Raw genomic sequence first — 18445 nt, 5'->3', positions numbered from 1 at the left:
ATGGAGGTTAGCCATATTCCATGTTTCGAAAATAACATTTTCCTGCAGAACTCCGACATGAATTTAGATTATTTTTGCATTCTTACCTTTTAACAAACTACCCTTATATGCTTCTTCTGTTCCTATCTCCACAATCTGTAAATTTTTCCAAAACAATTAATTTTTATCTTATGTGGTATTCACCTCATCTTCCTCAGAGACCATCTGTTCCAGCTGTTCAATTTGCAGTGTTAATATCATGAAGTTGCTCGCCAACTATATCTAATGTATTCTCAAATTTTTTCCATCTTTTGCTTGCAGCATTTAACTAAATATTTCACTTCATTTTCACCTCCTCTTACTTTATTTCTATAATCCCCTCTTTCACTTCTTTCATATCAGCATACAGCATTATTATCAATTTCATTCATTCCTTCAGTTTGTAAAGATTGCCTTTATATTCTTTTCAGCATTGCTCTGATAGTTTGCTGTGATCTTTGAATGTTGTGCTGAAGTTGTAGACAAAAATGTCAAAGAACTCCCTGTTTTTGTTTTGCAATGAAGATGCAAGGTGTCTTTGATATCTGTCATACAGTCTGCCTTGCTACTGGCCAGGCTACAAGCTTGGTCACCGCTGAATGCAGAGTGCAGCAGCTTGGGCTGTTCTGAAACTGCAATGTGTGGTTTTTCAGTTTGTTGTACCATGTGAATGTCACTGAGGGAATAAAACTGAATAATTAAAAAAAGAGTTAACTTTTACAAGTAGCCAAAATTTACACTGGGTGTTATACACACAAATCAAATGTATGTTTTTATTACATTATAGTAATAATAATAATAGCAGCTCACTACTCAAAACACAGAGCTCCAGGACTCAAACCTGCAACATTTCGGTTATAAGGCAGCAGCTCGTACCTCGACACCATCCAGGAGTACATAGTAGCTTTCTGTCAATTGACATTTGAGCTTGAGTATGTAACTGATTGACAGCAACATGTAAGTTGAAAGTTATTTTTTTTGGTCTCGCCCGTTATGGGAGATGGACATCTGAAGCGGAGTTCCATTAGCAGTGGCTTTATTTTTTCAATTATTTCTTATTATTTTGAGGTATCCTGTATTTACCCAACCTGAGGGGTTTCCACTACAATATATAAACATGAGTAATAAGAAAGGGGGTGAGAAAGAAATGGAAAGGAAACTTAAAGCTACATCCAAGTCTAGACAGACATCAAGCCCAAGTGCGAGGTACGGCCTTTCAGAGACTGACCTGGAACAGGCAGGCGAATACACAGACTTCTCCAGTTGAGAGTGAAAATGGGAGCGAAGGTGCATCTGATGCAGGTCACGAGATCTCTCCGATTCCAGAAGATCACTTGAAAACAGAAATGGCCTTGCCGTCCGTGCTTTCATCCAATCCTCGCGAGCCTGAAGCATTGGCTGTAACCGGGGTTGCCACTTCATCTGCAGGGCACGAAAGCCGAAACAATTTGTCCGAACTGAAGGAAATGATCACAACATTGGCCACGGCCACGGCATAAGTGAGCTTCAGAAAGACATTCAGAAAAATATGAAGAAAGATAATAAAGACCTGGGGCCTCATATATAAACGGTGCGTACGCACAGAAATGTTGCGTAAGAACGTTTCCACGTTCAAATTGTGATGTATAAAACCTAAACTTGACGTAAAGCCATGCATATTTCCACGATACCTCATACCCTGTTGTATTCAAGTTCTCCGCTCGGTTTTGCAGACTGGTGGCACCCAGCATTAAAGCAGTGCCACTATTCCTGTGTGGTTATCCTTTCTTTTCCTGACGCGGCTTTATAAATACATTGAAATTAACCACATATTGTTTATTAGTTTAATGCATCTGATTGTAATTAACCAGTAACAATATAATGGTTCACAGAATGGTCAAACTATTCCAAATACCATAGCTGATTTAGCATTGTTACTCTCACTGCACCTTCTTCTTCGTCTTTCAGCTGCTTCCGTTAAGGGTTGCCACAGCAGATCATCTTTTTCCATATTACTCTCACTGCACCACTCGGAGCAGCTGATTGGAAAGATAATTATCGGTATACAGCATCAAGCACACGCTGCCTCAGCCATGCTTCCTATTTGAACTGCTTCTCACATGGCAAACACTTCAAGCTTTTCCTGTACGGACCTCGCGGTTCAGAAAGAGTTTCATCCCAAGAGCCTTAAACGCACTCAATCAGCTCAATCAGTCCATCAAGTGCTCCTTGTAGAACTATCTGTACTTATAAGTAGAATCAACTCACTGTAAACTTGCACTACAGTTATAATATTGCACAACCTGAGCCACTTTATAAAGCATGTATTTACATATGTTGATGATATCATTTTTAAGATGAAATGCAGCAAAATATGTTTGTTATATTATACAGATAAAACTTTAACTTCATTTAAATAATTTATATTGTTAATAATTAAAGGTTGTTCCTGCCTTGCACTGTATGCTTCACTGGAACTGGTGTGAAGGATAGAATAATTAAACATGTACTACGAAGATATTTCAGTGTTCCTTAAAAGTTTTGAAGAATCGGCACTCTAAGCTTACAGATGACTTAATGTCTATTACAGAGCTGATTGTATGGTGATTGGTTACTTGGAGAAAGAAAAGTAAGGACAGGAATTGGAGGTTAGTACGTTTGAAAGAGACAGTACTGCAGGGGCGGCCAAATCCCAGGGGCCACCACGCCAATATATATTGAATATAAAACAGAAAGAGAAAATAACGACACAGCAAAAAAACGCAGCGGCAAATTACGACAAAAGTTAAACGCTTGTGTCATGAGCACGAGGCAGCTATGCAGTGTCCACAACGGACATGGCCATCCACCGTGCATAAGATACCAAATTGACATTGGCGGGTGAAGGAGCCACCGATTCTTCCTCTGCCCCAGGCCGCCACGAGGCTAGAGCCGCCCCTGAGTTACTGCTGCAATAAATTATTTCATCGAAGGTCGTGCACAATCACTACGCTACCGTGTTTCCATGTTTATTAACATGCTTTAACTCTTCTCATCATGAAAATGATATCTCGTATACATCTCAGTATTTTAGTTATTCAGAGAGCTGTAATATAACGAATGTAATGGATTCTGTGTCCTGTCGGAGGTAGATAAAGCCAGTTTAAGAAGCATGTAGTGATTCACACACATAGAGAACATAGAAGATTAAATACAAAACAAAGCATTTAACTTGCTACTTTAGTTACGATGGGATTTGAGAAACTAATAAATTAAACAATTTTAAGACAAAGTTTATGATGTTCTACTTTAATGACAAAATAACCTATGTGATTAAAGTGGAAATTTCGAGATTAAAGTTGACATTTCGTGCTTTTTCCCCACTGTGTGCCTTTTTTTTTGTCTCTGTACCCTAATAAGCTTTCATATGACACTCAGACAGTGGGCTACGACTCGCCTTTCCACTTTGATATCTGACACCTTCTTTTTTATTTTGGGCACTGTGCAACCTTGTGAACTTGAGCTTTCGAGTTTCTCCGACACGCTATGCCACTCGATCAGCTTCCTTTTGTTGTTTATACCACTGTTTAAACCAACAAATAGTACGTTTTTCCTTCCCTCCACTTGGTATTTGCTGAAATTCCTCCATTTTCCCTTTTGCTTTTCCCATTGTCTTTTCACAGAACGCTGAGCTTAAGGGCTATTTATATTGATTTGCATATTCAAAGTGGCGTAATTCTGGGAGGAGTTGGGGCGGGACAGCAGGCGCATGCACGAGCATTACTTTTCACGCTAACCGGGATTTATGTAGCAGAAGAGTGCGGAAGTTGGTGAACGCACAGATTCCTGCATCTGGATTTTTCAGTGCGTAAGCACATTGCGTCTTTTGTGCTTACATCATGCTATAGTGCGAATTCTACGCACGGTGTTATGCATGAGGCCCCTGGAAATGTGTCTATACAATCCTTTTGACACAAGCTTTAAAGGTATGCTGGGGAAAATTGAGGATCACGTTCCAGAAAATACATCTAAACTGAGGAAATTTGCCAATCAGCTGGATGACGTTAAGCAGACATTCACGGCCCGAATTGAAACAGTGGAGCAATTGGCATCTAACGCCAATGGAAAAGCTACAGTTGCGAATTTCGAATGCAAGAAACTTGGAGACAGACTTGTGGCTCTGGAAGATGGATGCAGAAGGAATACTATTACAATCGAAGGTCTACCTGAGACCAAACCCAGTGATTGTGAAGTTATTGTCCGCTTCGCGAGATTACTATGTAAGCTTGATGTGATGGCACTCCACAGACTCAAGCAAAAGATTATATTTGAAAATTATCATATTCGTATTTTCCCTGATTTCTCTCCCGCAACAGCTGCTAAACGTGCAGCCTTCTACAACATTAAACAGCTGTTACAGCAAGCTGATATCAAATGCAGCCTCTTGTATCCTGCCAAACTGAAAGTGGATGTTCAAGGCCAATACTACATCTTCTCCAGCAAGGAGGAAGCAGAAAAGGAATTAAGAAAGCTGATCCCAAAACTATTCTGAAACACAATAATGAGTCGCATCCTGTCATGACATGGCAAGGAGATGTCACCTGCTGTCTGATCCACTTGTAATGATACGGGTATTATAATTATACATCCTTTTCATTACTCAGACGCTTTCTGTTTATGTTTTAATTACAGTTATAGACATGTGTGTGGAAGAAATTATTTTTTTTACTACCCTAAAGGAGACTGTTTAACATCATACCCTTGGTTTATTGTTATTGTTATTATTGCATTAGGATTTACTACGCTTATCCTGGACCATTTTTTAACACCATTCCCTGGGTTTATTATCTTAATGCTTTAAGATTGCTGAAGATTATATTTTATGCTTATAGTTTGTTAATGATTATATTATAGGCATATAGTATTTAGACTTTATTGGCAATAGATATCTCTACTTTTTAATCCTCAAACGCCGCTGCGTGGGGGCTTTTTTGCTTTGGATGTGCTCTGTCTCTAGGTATGTCAGAGGACCAGGACTTTGTGAAGTGGGGTCCAGCCTCACGTGGGGAGGCAAAATGGGGGGATGGGGGGATAAAGGGGGAGAGAAAGACAGCACGCTATATCTAATCTATCCTTTTAATCCTTATAATTATAACTACCAACGTAACAACAGGCTGCATGGCAATAACTCGTGGGGAAATTGGAAATTAAGGTTAAAGCTGTCTCACTTCCAGTTAAGGCTATAAAATGACATCAAAAATTCAGAACCAATGTCTCCATGATGGGACAGTTAACTTTGTGAGCTGGAATGTTAAAGGCCTGAATCACGATTTAAAGAGAAAGAAAGTATTCTCTCACCTAACAGATTTAAATACTAAAATAGTATTTTTACAGGAGACCCACTTACTAAGCAAGTAAAAAAAGACCAGCTGCAAAAAGACCGGACTGGCCAAATGTTCCATTCTAGCTTTACAAAGAAAACTAGAGGTGTGGGAATTCTCGTACATAGAACAGTCTCATTTGTAGCATCAGATGTAGTATCTGATCCTGAATGGAGATATGTGATGGTCATGGGCAACTTATTTAACAGTAAAATGATTTTGATAAATGTTTATGCACCTAATGTCGATGATAAGGAATTCATGCAAAATGTATTTGCATCCATTCCCAATGTGAACACTCATGAAATTATAATGGCTGGGGACTTTAATTGTGTTCTAAATCCACTCTTAGATAGGACTTCTGTCACAGGGGGGATGACATCTAACACTGCAAAGACAATTACACAGTTTGTAACTGACCAAAACTTATCAGACCCCTGGAGGTTTCCAAACCCAAACTCAAGAGTATATTCGTTCTACTCACCATTTACATCTACACTACTCATTTGCTGCTCAAGAATTGATTATTTCTTTATTGATAATAATTTCTTGACTACGATTAAATCTTGCAAGTACTACGTTATTGTTATTTCCGACCATGCACCTCTGATCTTGGAGCTAAAGTCACTGTGCCCCACACACTCACCTCGCACATGGCATCTTAACCCGCTTCTATTAGCAGACGAGGACTGTACAGAATTTATATCCAAACAAATCAGTTTCTTCCTAGAGATAAATACATCCTCAAACGTTTCTGTAGGAATACGCTGGGAAACTCTAAAGGCCTTCTTAAGAGGACAGATTATTTCATATCTTTCCCACAAGAATAAATTAGAAACCAAGAAAATATCAGAGCTTAAAAGCGAAATTACTAGAATAGATGAAGAACATGCCAGGCGTCCAAGCGAGGTTCTACATAGGAAAAGGCAGGCTCTGCATTCAGAACTCAACCTCTTGACAACTAAAGAAACTGAACAACTAATTTATAAATCAAGACATCATTACTATGAACACAGAGAGAAAGCTAATAAGCTTTTAGCTTAACAAATCCACAAGCAAGAAGTTCGCAATGCAATCCCAGTAATCACCAACATGAATAGTGATGAAATCATTGACCATAAAAATATATTGCACACATTTAGAGACTACTATAAATCCTTATATTCTACTGAGTTTAAAGAAGACCACACAATATAATGCATTTCTGGATACATTACAGATACCACAAATAGATACTTTTAGTGCGGAGGAACTGGATAAACCTCTGCCGCTATCAGAATTACTAGATGCTATAAAGTCACTTCAAGGCGGTAAAGCAGCAGGCCTTGATGGCTACCCTGCAGAATTTTATAAGAAATTCTCCGCTCAGCTAGCTCCCCTCTTATTAGCAACTTTTACAAAAGCTAGAAAATATTATCTAATCAATAATATTTTAGAATAAGCTCTTAAAGCACTGAGGAAGCAATTCTCTCCACATTTCTTTTTCTTCTCCATTCATTTCTATTACTCTATTAAACTAATCAATTTAGGTATGTTTACAAGCTTTAAGTTTTACTCTGTTGGCTATGCTCTCTTTTTTTTGGGGGGGGGGGTTGATTTGTTTTCAATCCTATTTTTTATAAAAATTGATCTATTTGTATGGAATGATTACAATAAAATTAATAAAATGTAAAAAAAAAATGGTTATTTTCTTGAATAAAAACACACGTTTATTTGATATTTGGACTAACGTCTTCACGCATTATACACTTCATGTCATTATTAATATAACACAGAAAAAGTTTCTACTATAGATATGTGTTCAGAATTTCTTGCCTCGCATTTCCTTTCATCCTACACTTACCCAGATCTTTGTAGACATGGAACACACATGAAATTCATGTGTTTCAAATAACGATATACTGTATTATTTACCCTATACAACTCCAGGCACCTCACACACAGATAAGGCTTGAGCTTGGAGTACTTTTTGTCTGAGTTACAGCAGGTTGCTTGTGCTGATTGACACATTTACAGAACAAAAGATGCTGATGGAGAGGTGTGAAAGAATTTAAGGTGGGCCGGGATTACGAGTTTTTTCATAGGCTTTAGGGAATCTAGTGTTAAGCAGGTTTGAGAAAGATATCTTTTATTTATATAGTATAGAAAGGGTACTAAATTGACACCAGACCTAGAAAACATAGGTCAAAGTCGCAAATCAGCTATGAATCAGAAGTTTCAAATACACCAATAATTTGCCAATATCTACAGTGGAAAGGAGGCTCATTTTAAAAGCTGGCAATTTAAATAATTTTACATGCAGGTTACTGAAAATTACTTCTCGGAGGACTTTTATTTAAGGTGGATGTGCTAGGAGCCTGGCACAAGACCACTGATAATTGTTTATTTCTCCAGAATAAAGCAGTTGTCTAGACAGTCAGTGCTGGAAGTTTATTACTAACTGGAGAAACAGTAGGCATCTGAGCATATAGTTACAAAAATCGTAAGGTAAAAGATGGAGAAGAAAATGGTGTTTAACATGAGATATGAGAGGAAATCTGTGTTGTTTACTTTTCTTCAAGCACAATTACAGCTAAGTAGTTTGTGTATCTAACATTTTTGTCTAAAGTGTCAAGATGTACAAATATAAAGAACATTGTTCCTTTATATAGCATTTGGTAAAATAGTGTTAAACTTTTCTGTTCTGTTGTGTAAGGAATTCAGCACAACAGGAAACTATACAATTTTCAAGTCACAAAGGATGTACCAACAATTAATTGGATTAATTAACAAAATGCATTGCATTTGCATAATGATATAATAGGCTTAATCAATATGCCATACCTCTGCTTGGGCAAAAATGGGAAATACGATGGCATGTGAAATGTAGAAAATCTGACAACTTTTAATATGGACTTATAGGAGCTGCCAGGAAGCAGTAGTGCTAGATTTTATAATCTATGCATTGGTGACCTTAGTTCTTTATGGTGAAGCTTAGAGCACAGAAGTTAATTTAAGATGTACCTGGAGGTTAAGCTTTGGTGGTGTATAAATGATTGCACCCTGACCAACAGATATTAAATTAGAACAGATGACACAGAAAGAGCTTCCTGAATGAATGGCAAAAATAGGCTACTTTATTGACTTGGGGAAATTTGCCAGGTACACAGTCTTTGTGCAATAAAGGGCATGATGCAGTGTTTTTTGTTACTGATTTTTTATTTCAATTTTCTTTCTTATGCCTCGCTGATCTGCATTTTTATCTAAAGTAGAACTCCTTTATTTATAAATACAACAAGTCAGGAAACCATCACTAGTGGCGATAAGTAATAGGCCCTGTTAAAGCTAGGTAGGCTACTCCTACTTACATATCAAAATAAAAGGTGATTTTTTAACAGGGGTGTCTGTGCACTGGGGCAGTTTTTTTAACAAGCAAACCCCAGTGACAGAAGAGAACAGCAGCTTGCTTATTGGCTGTAGACAGATATGTCCACTGAAGAATGGAGATTCTTCTCTTCAATATGTTTCTATGGAGAAAATTGCCCTTACATTAAGTAATGCAACTAAACTGAGCACTTTTATTGGTCAATATATATAATTTTTAATCACAAAGGAAACTGCCAATAGTTGACATTAAATGTGCCTGATTCATCATCATTGTAAGTTATTCATTGATCCGCTTTCTTTCTGCTGTTTGAACCTTCATCGCTTGGTGGATTTATAGTGTTCGAAGAAGACAGAAGTTGCAATTGTTCAAGAATTGTTCAAAGGCTTGTGTATTGCTTCTGGTTGTAACTTATATATACTATAGATTTTGACATTTTTTGCAAATATCCCATTTGTGTAACCAAGGCAGTTTAGCTAGGACCATTGGAGTAGTAGTCAGCAGGTTATGGCTGAACAGGAAACACAAATGAGGACCAGAGTTTTGAACAACAGAAAACAAAGTAGGAAATTAGGCCAATACCAAAAATCTGGTAGAGAAGTTGAATATGAATAACGCTTCCTTCATGAGATGTACAGTATGAAATCCACTGGCTCGCTGGTGCTAACGCCTTGACAGCTCTTGAGTACAGCAAGGCCTGCTGAAGAATTTGGTATGCGGAAGCAGCATTGTTCAGCAAAGGGCTATGTAAGAAACATCACACCTCAAAGGAGCATTTAAGTCAGTAGTCCTTATCTTGGGGATCACATCGTAGTTGTGTGGTAGGGGGTATATGGCTGGTGGTCATGACATTATCATCATTGTAAATATTTGCAGATAACCAATGTTAAAAGGGATTTTTTTTTTCAATTTCACCTTTAAAAAGTGAGTTGCATTCATAAAAAGGTTAAGAACCACAGATCTGAATGTGTACATTACTAAAAATACATGGCTGGGTCAGAGGGGCACAACATCAAGTGGCAAAGCACAATGAAATGGAGAAAAAGAATAGGATTGTGCTCAGATGTCTAATACATGCACCAATACTGCTTTGCTTCTAGGAGTTAGCAATCTGAGGGCATGAGGAACAGTTCTGTCAATAAGATCAACTTTAGAAAAATTACAGAACTGTTTGAAAAATCTGCTCATATCTTGACAGCTCACTTTGTCATTATCTGTGTTTCTGGTATTCTGACATGTCACAGTCTACACAAAACTATTTTTAGTTGCTTCTATAGGAGATCAAGGATGAGGTCAAAATATCTTATTTTCCAAGTAGATGAGGTAGCAGGTATTTAATAATGTGCATTGCTGCCCTTTATGAGTTAGGAGGATATTGCTGAGTGTTTTGTTGGTTCCTTTGATTCATGAGATGCTAAAACTGTTGAAAAATCTGGGAAGCTAACAAAGTTACAAAAATACTTCTTCAGATGAAGAAGAATAGTATAGATGTAAATGGGGTGTGGTGCTACTAATTATGTTTTTTTCTTTCCATTATTGATCGCTACACACAAAGCAGTGGACATATTTGCTAAACTTCATACACAGTGGCAAAATTGTATAATGTTCTGAAATGATGCACTTCTGAAATTCTGTGCTATACAGATGCAGTATGGCAACTGAAAATAGTGTTCACTCTGTAGAATCATAAATACAATTATGGTGTTGCCTAAAATTGTGTTCATTCTGCCTTTAATAATCATGCAGATAAAATGTGTTTATGCATAGCATTCAAATTATAGCAGTGTGATATGATGTTAACTCTTTCTGTTAAAGTCCATTTAATGTTTTATTGCATTAAATGGGAATCCCTTTATTTACATTTTCATCTTGTTAAGATGTGTGAAATTAGGAAAAAGAAGTATATGCACAGTCAAGGAGGGAGTAAAGGGGGAGTAGTATGTTTTCTAATAAACTGACAAAATCAGCAATCATGGACAAATATTTTTGAACATTACAAAGACCCTGATGTTAGATCCGCATTTTCAGTGAAATTAAAAACACAGAAACAGAAAAAGGCATTTATTTGTGTTCAGGAATTAAAATGTAACAAATCATGTCTTATAAAAGTGCCCCTTCTCCCTTTTTCTGAGCCACTGTACACCAAAATGTCTGTGCATGCCACCGACTACAGACTCCTTTATATAGTTGGCAATATGCCTTTATAATGCCTCGTGACTGTGACTGCTTGTTTATCTTTAGCCAAGTCAAAAGTTTTCTTTTTTTAGCAATTCTAATGTGTATTTCTGGTAGTTGTTGTAGTTGTATATATTTTTGAGCTTCTGTAATAATCTGAATGTTCTCCTTAGGGCAAAGGTAAGTTCTATACATCTATCAATCTACCTATTGTGACAGAGGGCTGTGGTTACTGCCCAGGCAGGAGGCATATATTTTGGAAGGACCAGGGGACCAGATGTGCACAGGACACTGCTTCCCCCAGAGCATTAGAGGGCAGCTCCCCTGGGATGCTGTAGCTCCACAGATTCCCACAGGGCTTCATGGGAGTTCGAATTTAGGACGGCCCTGTTGGCCGTCCCACACCTGGGAGTGATTCCAGATCAGGCTAAAGAGCCACCTGGAGCACTCCCAGGAGCAGCATAAAAGGAGCCGCCTCACTTCACTCGGGGAGCCAGAGTCGGGAGGAATAGGGATCAAGTTTGCAGAGGAGGAGTGGAGGCGGAACGAGGAAGAGAAAGGAAGAAAGAAAGACTGTGTTGCGTTGTGTTATTGGTGCTTGTACTGTGCTGTGTTATGGGGAGCAAGCAAAAAGTGCTCCCCCACGTGAATAAAAGCATTCAGTGTGGTAAGATTTGTGTCTGCATCTGTCTGTGTCGGGGAAAGGTGGCCACACTATACACACACATATATGTGAATGATTTTCAATTTTTTTTCCACTGGTACATAAAATATTCTTTAATTAACAAAACTATTTTTCCTTTTGTCATTTTGATAGGTAATTCAAACTGTGACTGCTATGGACAAAGATGACTTTGCAAATGGGCCACAGTTCTTCTTTTCATTTCCAGATGATCTTCCAGTTAACCCTAATTTTACTCTAAGGAATAATGAAGGTAACATATTTATATTCTTTAAAATATTGCAGTCATGGAGATTCAATTACAGATCTCAGTGTCTTTGGAATTTCTAGGCAGTAAAAACTTTTCTGACATGATTATTAGGGTCTTACCTCTGTTGCCATACAGGTTCTAATGATCGAGGAGAGGGATCTGTTGAATGTGTGTAGTTTGTGTAAGACTATTAAACTGGTAGATCAAACAGTTAGAGTTTGGTCCAAGAAGTTTTTTTTTCCCTTGTATACTGGTTACATGAAGATGTACACTTTGTGTATTTTAACACTGTTAACTTGCACACATTTTCACATTAAAAGAAAAATGGTACCTAGTGGGCAGCGTTATTGTTAATAATTTTGGTTGTGGATGAGGCATCACATGGACACTCGAGATAAGTATATTTGGGAATGGCATTTCAGCATTGGCATAACCAGCCATTGTTCCTCGTCCCCCTTTTTTCTGGACGCAGCAGTGGATATATTCATTTTGGGTATTGCACTATAATAAAGAAGGCACCATAGAGATTTCTTGGGTGCCTTGTACATTAAGTGGAAATGTTGCTTGAGGGTACAGTTATAGCTGAGGTTACCATGAGGCAGCTGCATGTTGTGTTCTCAGGGCATTCACATTTTCCAGTCACACATGTCACATTTAATTGCTCAAAAACTTGCAGTAGGCCAAATACATTTCCATACAAAATACCAGTGGGGAAATATATTTGCATTTATAAAATTCATTGATTATGTAATCTTTGTTGATTTGGTACAATATAAGTTTGAAGCTTACCATTTTATTTATTTCCTATTTTTTATTTTTATTGTAAACAAATACTAATAAGAATTTAAAAGTAGGCTACTGGTGACATATCTGAAAAGTGGTAAATGCCGCTGCCTACCGGCTCTAGGAATCCAGATTTGATTCCTGGCACAGTCTGTATGATTTTAGGACATTCTCAGCGTATCTGGTTTAATTTTCTCTGGGAATTCCAGTGCTCTTGTATCCCAAAGACATGTGTACTAAATGAATATGTGACTGCAAATTAGCCGAAAATGCAGGAATATAGCTGTCTAGATGAGTGTGTTTTATGATGCTATGATGGACTGGTACCCAATTCACTGTTGGTTGCCGTTTGAATATAGGACGAGGTCCGGCATCATTCTGCTAATCACCCGTCCTTCAAAGAAACAGCACTGTTTACAGAGCTCACCAGTGTATCGTGCAAACTCCTGTTTTTGATTATGTTTTGTGATGGTCTTTACATAAAAAGCATTTATATTTTACTTAAATAAAAGCCAGATCGAATGTTACTTATCTTGATTTATTTACTTATCTTCCTACAGTGTAAAGTCACAAGTAGGCTGCAGAGCTTCCTCTGTTTGATCGTCAAGGGCATGGTCAAAAATGACAAGTGTAATGCCACGAAAAATACCTGCTCACACTTTAGTATGCGAGCAATTGTACAAGAATGCAGTTAGACTTTTTTTGGGCACATACACCATACTAGTGTTTAGATCTGAACAGTGTAGCGTTGGTGGACTCTGTAAGCCGTGCTGTTTCTTTAAAGGACAGGTGATTGGCAGGATGACGCCGGACTTTGTCCTGTATTCAAACGGTGCCATCTTTCTCTTTTACGCCTGGTGCAGCTGCATTGTTCTTATATGTGAGTGGACATTTCTTGCGGGGTGCAGTACTAAGAACTGCTGCCTTCCAATGAAGAGGTCGCTTTTTCGATATCAGCTGCTTCCCATATTTACCATTTTGAGTAGCGAGTGGCTCTTATTGTTTATATCATACAATAAAAACATACATTTGATTTGTGTCTGTAAATTTATAGTTAAAGTTAGCGGGGTTTTTTTCAGTTTTATTCTCTTACGTTCAAGCTCCCACACACAATCCCCCCCACCCAAACCCCGGATCTGACGCCGTTTTCATATAAAGACGAGGTATAACAAACAAGGTACAAGTATAACAAAACAAGTGCGCTTTTTTTCAGGAATATAACCAATTCTACATCGGATCAAAAATGCACTTTCGCCATCGATGTGCTTTGTATATGTACATGGGAAGCTCTGCACTCTATTTGTGACTGTAGGAAGTAAGTAAATAAATAAAGGTAAATGGGTAAATAATATTCAATCTGGCTTTTATGTAAGTAACATATAAATGTTAATGTTTTGGGCACATGCACCGTCCTTTGTATGTAAGAGCCAGACCGAATGTTAACTCATGATTTGAGTTTACCTATGTTATAGCGCGTCTATATGAAAACAGCAGTGTCAAATGCGGTCTGGGGAATTGGGATCGTGAATGCGGCTGAGAGAATAAAATTGAATAAAAAAAGAAAACAAAGCTAACCTTTACAAGTATCATAAATTACGGACTGGAATCAAATGTATGATTTTATTCTAAAATAGTAAGAGTATGAGCTGCTCACTTCTCAGAAGAAGGACTCATCCAGGATCGAACCCGTGAAGCTTTGATTACCAGTCAACAGGTGATACCGTTGCGCCTCCGAAGCTATCATAGCAAATGTGTGTCAATGTTGCACCCTAACACGGGTTCTTTTTGTGCAGTTATAGTTTTGAATGTAAGCGCATTTGTTCTGTTATATTTGTACCTTTTGTGAATGTGTTTCTTTGATATTTGGAATTCAGGCTTCACACATTATACACTTCATGTCTACATTTTGTCAATTATTACTAAAACAAGAAAAATGTTTCTGTTTTAATGATGTGTTTACATAGATCGTTGTAGACAAGGAACACACATGAAATGCAAGTGTTCCAAATAACGATATAGTATTTATAAAAAGTGTCATTTTGCTTGACTTCTCACTCTATACAACTCTAAGCAACTAACACGCAGGTAAACAGACTTGAGCTGAGAAAACTGTGCGGGGTGGGGGGATGTGATAGCAGGCTGCTTGCTGTTTGCTGCTTATCAACACATTTAAAGGACAAAAGATGCTGACAGAGAGGTGTGAAGCGTTTTAAGGTGGGAGTTTTTTCATAGGCTCTGGTAATTCTAGTGTTAACAGTATACTTTGTTGAAATCCACAGGGACCTTCAAGCTCCTTTGCAGCTACCAAAACTACAGTTTTCACCTACATCAACTGCCTTCCTTCCTGATTTCAGGTTTTTTACTGTTTCATGCACTAAATTTTAAAGTCCACTGATAGACTGCTACTGTGTCAATAACTGTTTATTATGTCCATTCTCCTATCCACTTTCTGAACTCACTTAATCCAATGTCCTACTTATGAGAAGCTGTTTATTACAAAACTGCTGCAGTATTTTATTTTAAGTATAGAAACAGTGGCTAAGTAAAAGGTAGAATGATATAGAAAAGACAAATAGAAGTGGGAAACGTCATGAATTGCTGGTAACCATGAATGACAGACTCAATTTTACATTTAAGCAAGTAACTAACAGATTGTTTTTCAACATGAACAGCATAATCAGCAGCTCTGATAAGGATGACTGTCAACCTGGATTTAAATGTTGAGGACAATGACACATCTTTTACTTCTAGCATTTGCATTATGTCACAGTCTGAGCACCTTGTAGCTAAATGCTTAGCTACATATAGTTCATTTATTCATGCTTTGAATTTTGTTGGAACACCGTGCCTTGCATTTATAATTAAGATTTGCATAAAAAAGGCTGATCATATAAATCTTTACATGTTGAAAGGAAGATTTTAAAGCAGGCTATAAACTTTGAACCTACAAAGTTTTATATATTTTTTATATTTCCAATTCTTCCTAGGGAATTCCAAGACACTTCTAAACTAAAAAAGAAATATAATCCCTCTAGCATGTCTTGGATCAGCTGCAGGGTCTCCATCCAGTGGAACATACCTGAAGCAACTCTAGGGTGAGCCATCTGGAAAACATCTTTTCGACAGGCCCAAACGACCTCAACTGATCTTCTTTATCCAGTAAAGCAGCACCGTTACCCTGAGGCTGTCATTAAATTATTGAGTTTCTTACCCTATAATGGAGTGTCAGCCCAGCCACCCTGCAAACAAACCTCACTTCTTCCACTTGTACTTGTGATCATATTCTTTCGGTCAATACCCACAGTTCATGACTAAAGGTGAGAACAGGGATGTAGATCGACCAGTAAGCCAAGAGTTTTGTCTTTTGGTTCAGTTCCCACTTCACCATCATGGACCTATACAGTGCCCACAAAACAGCTGCCGTCACTCCACTCCTCTTGTTAAGATCCTGAGGTACTTGAACTCCTCCAGTAAGGGCAGTTGTTCCCAACACCGACTCACCTGGGGAAAGAAAACCATTCTTTTCTGAGAGTGAACATCAAACTTGAAGGTACTGATCCTCATTCCAGCCACTTCACATTTAGCAGTTCAGCAAGGTTACAGTCAGATTAGACTAAGAGGACAAGGTCATCTACATAAAGCAACAATATTGCCCCTAGTCTCCAAAAGTGCACACCTTCAAGTCCTTGGCTGTGCCTTGATATCCTGTCCATAAAAATCACAAACAAGAAGGGTGACAAGATACAGCCTTGATGGAGTCCACCGGTCACAGTTAACACCAAGTATTCGGACAGCTTGCACTGTGACTCGATAGGGAATGAACAGCACGCAAGAGCCAACCTTTTACCCCATACTCCTGCAACACCTACAACACAACATGACAAGAGATGCAGTCATATGCCTTTTCAAAATCTACAAAATATGTGCAGACTTGGTTATCATACTCCCAACTGCATGTTTATTTATTACTGGGTAATCATTGCAACAAATACAGAACGGAAGCAGGATTTAAATATCCATTACAGTATCACTGTGAAAATAAGAGCCTGACAATAAAGCTCTTCAGTATTTAAATACACCCTGAGGTATACAAACATAAAATACATTAAATGATGGAACTGAATAAGCAACCTTGTTGTTTCAGGTTCAGTGAAATATTTGTTCAGCTCTGATTTAAAAAGTGACACTATATTGTTACTGTATGCAGTGTTATTGCTTAAAGTAATTCAGTTTTTCTTATTTTTAAAGAAGCATTAGTTATGGCCTATGGGCTTCGGCTGCCATGTCCCCTAATTGGATTGAACAGGTTTAGTACTACATTGGTCAATTTTTATCAGTCATCCAATGTTTTAATTCATTAAAACATTTAGTAAGTCATTACGAGTATTTGAGAGATAAAACTGAGTATCTTCTGAAGTGTGCAAACCTAAACATAATTTTTTCAAGCTTGCTGTCAGAGAGAATGCATAAAAAAGCAGTAATAGTCAATTCGTAATTTCAGAAAATAAACACAGGGTACTATCATATCTTTGTTCATATGGCAGTAGTATGAGCCTATTTACAAAATAATAGAATCTGGTAGCCCAGCTTACTTTTCCAGACCTCAGTAACAAGATATAAATGCTACCTTTGTATGTGACTGAATAATTATTCTATAACTTCTCCTATTGAAAACTATTAGAATGTCATCGACAATACAACAATAGCCTGCTTCTGTATCATGGCCTTTGTTTAACCACAGATTTAAACTTTTAAAAAAATTGTAGATATGAGACTGCTTTTTTTTACAAATACTTGACAACTATATTTTAAACATAATGGCATATAATTATTTAGGTCTAGATCAGGATTGACTGTAGCGACTTTAATGCATGGCTAACTTTGACTCTAAATAAAAAGCTAATAATTACTTTAAGAATGGGCATATATGGCAATTCATTTAAAGAGTAAATTCGTTTCTCACAGTTTTTGATGTTACTGGGTCTGTGGGGCTGGTTTCATTTCAGAAGTTAAAGCTGAATTCACTGTTAAGTTATTATATTGAAAATACTAAAGAGGTATCAGGAATGATGTAGTTAGATCCTGGAATAATACATTTCAGAGTCATTTCATAGATCCATTGACCTATCTGCTATCTGCTTTGTAATTAAAAAATAAAATCAGCTTTCTAATATTTTGATGGATTTTATTTTTGTTAATGGTTGTTAATATTTTTTGTCAAATTGACCACTATTTTAAACAGTATGTGATGACCATGTTCATTATCATCTATTAATTTGCAAGAGTATTCAGAGTTGGCCAGATATAAAAATACTCAACAATGCCACCTGCTACCCAATTATTTCAACTATCACATAAACTTAAAGTCTAAAAAAAGTCATTTGTCCTATCTGCTCAATTCTTCTCACCATTATTTAACATTCCTCAAATTCTCCATTAAGTACATGCACTACAGAACTAAAGCCCCACCTCAATACCACTTCTCCTTTACAGTGATTTTCTGCTGTCCTGCATTTGTCTGTATATGAAAGAGATGAGTGGCCCCAATCCATATTCATTAATGCCAAGCCAGTGATTCTGTGTGGTGCTCAGTTAGAAAAAACATTTATTCCTGTAGTTCTACAATACATCTTATCTTTTATTGCAAAATGATTGCTTTAATAAATGAATGCTGAACTACAGTGTCCTTGTAATCAATATTTTTAACATTAGATTTTACACCATGTGCTGTCTTAACATTAGTACAATATTCCATTACATCATGTAATCATTGTATTGATTCTTCATTATACTAGATGATTTTTAAGTATAAATCGCAAAATAATAAGTAAACT

The 18445-nt window shown here is 37.3% G+C and overlaps 1 protein-coding gene across 6 annotated transcripts in view; it reads left to right on the top strand.

Annotated features, from left to right (window-relative positions):
* The window catches only part of LOC120530412 (cadherin-18), a 1801315-nt gene that overhangs the window by 1671941 nt on the left and 110929 nt on the right, over positions 1-18445 (top strand). For all 6 annotated transcript variants that reach the window (XM_039754902.1, XM_039754900.1, XM_039754901.1 and 3 more), the window contains one exon: positions 11714-11831. In XM_039754902.1, coding sequence (XP_039610836.1) covers positions 11714-11831 — 118 coding nt within the window. The remainder of the gene's footprint in view (positions 1-11713; positions 11832-18445) is intronic.

This window comes from Polypterus senegalus, chromosome 5 (genome assembly GCF_016835505.1).
Source record: "Polypterus senegalus isolate Bchr_013 chromosome 5, ASM1683550v1, whole genome shotgun sequence".
Taxonomy (NCBI): Eukaryota; Metazoa; Chordata; class Cladistia; order Polypteriformes; family Polypteridae; genus Polypterus; species Polypterus senegalus.
This window is presented reverse-complemented; position numbering and strand designations above follow the sequence as displayed.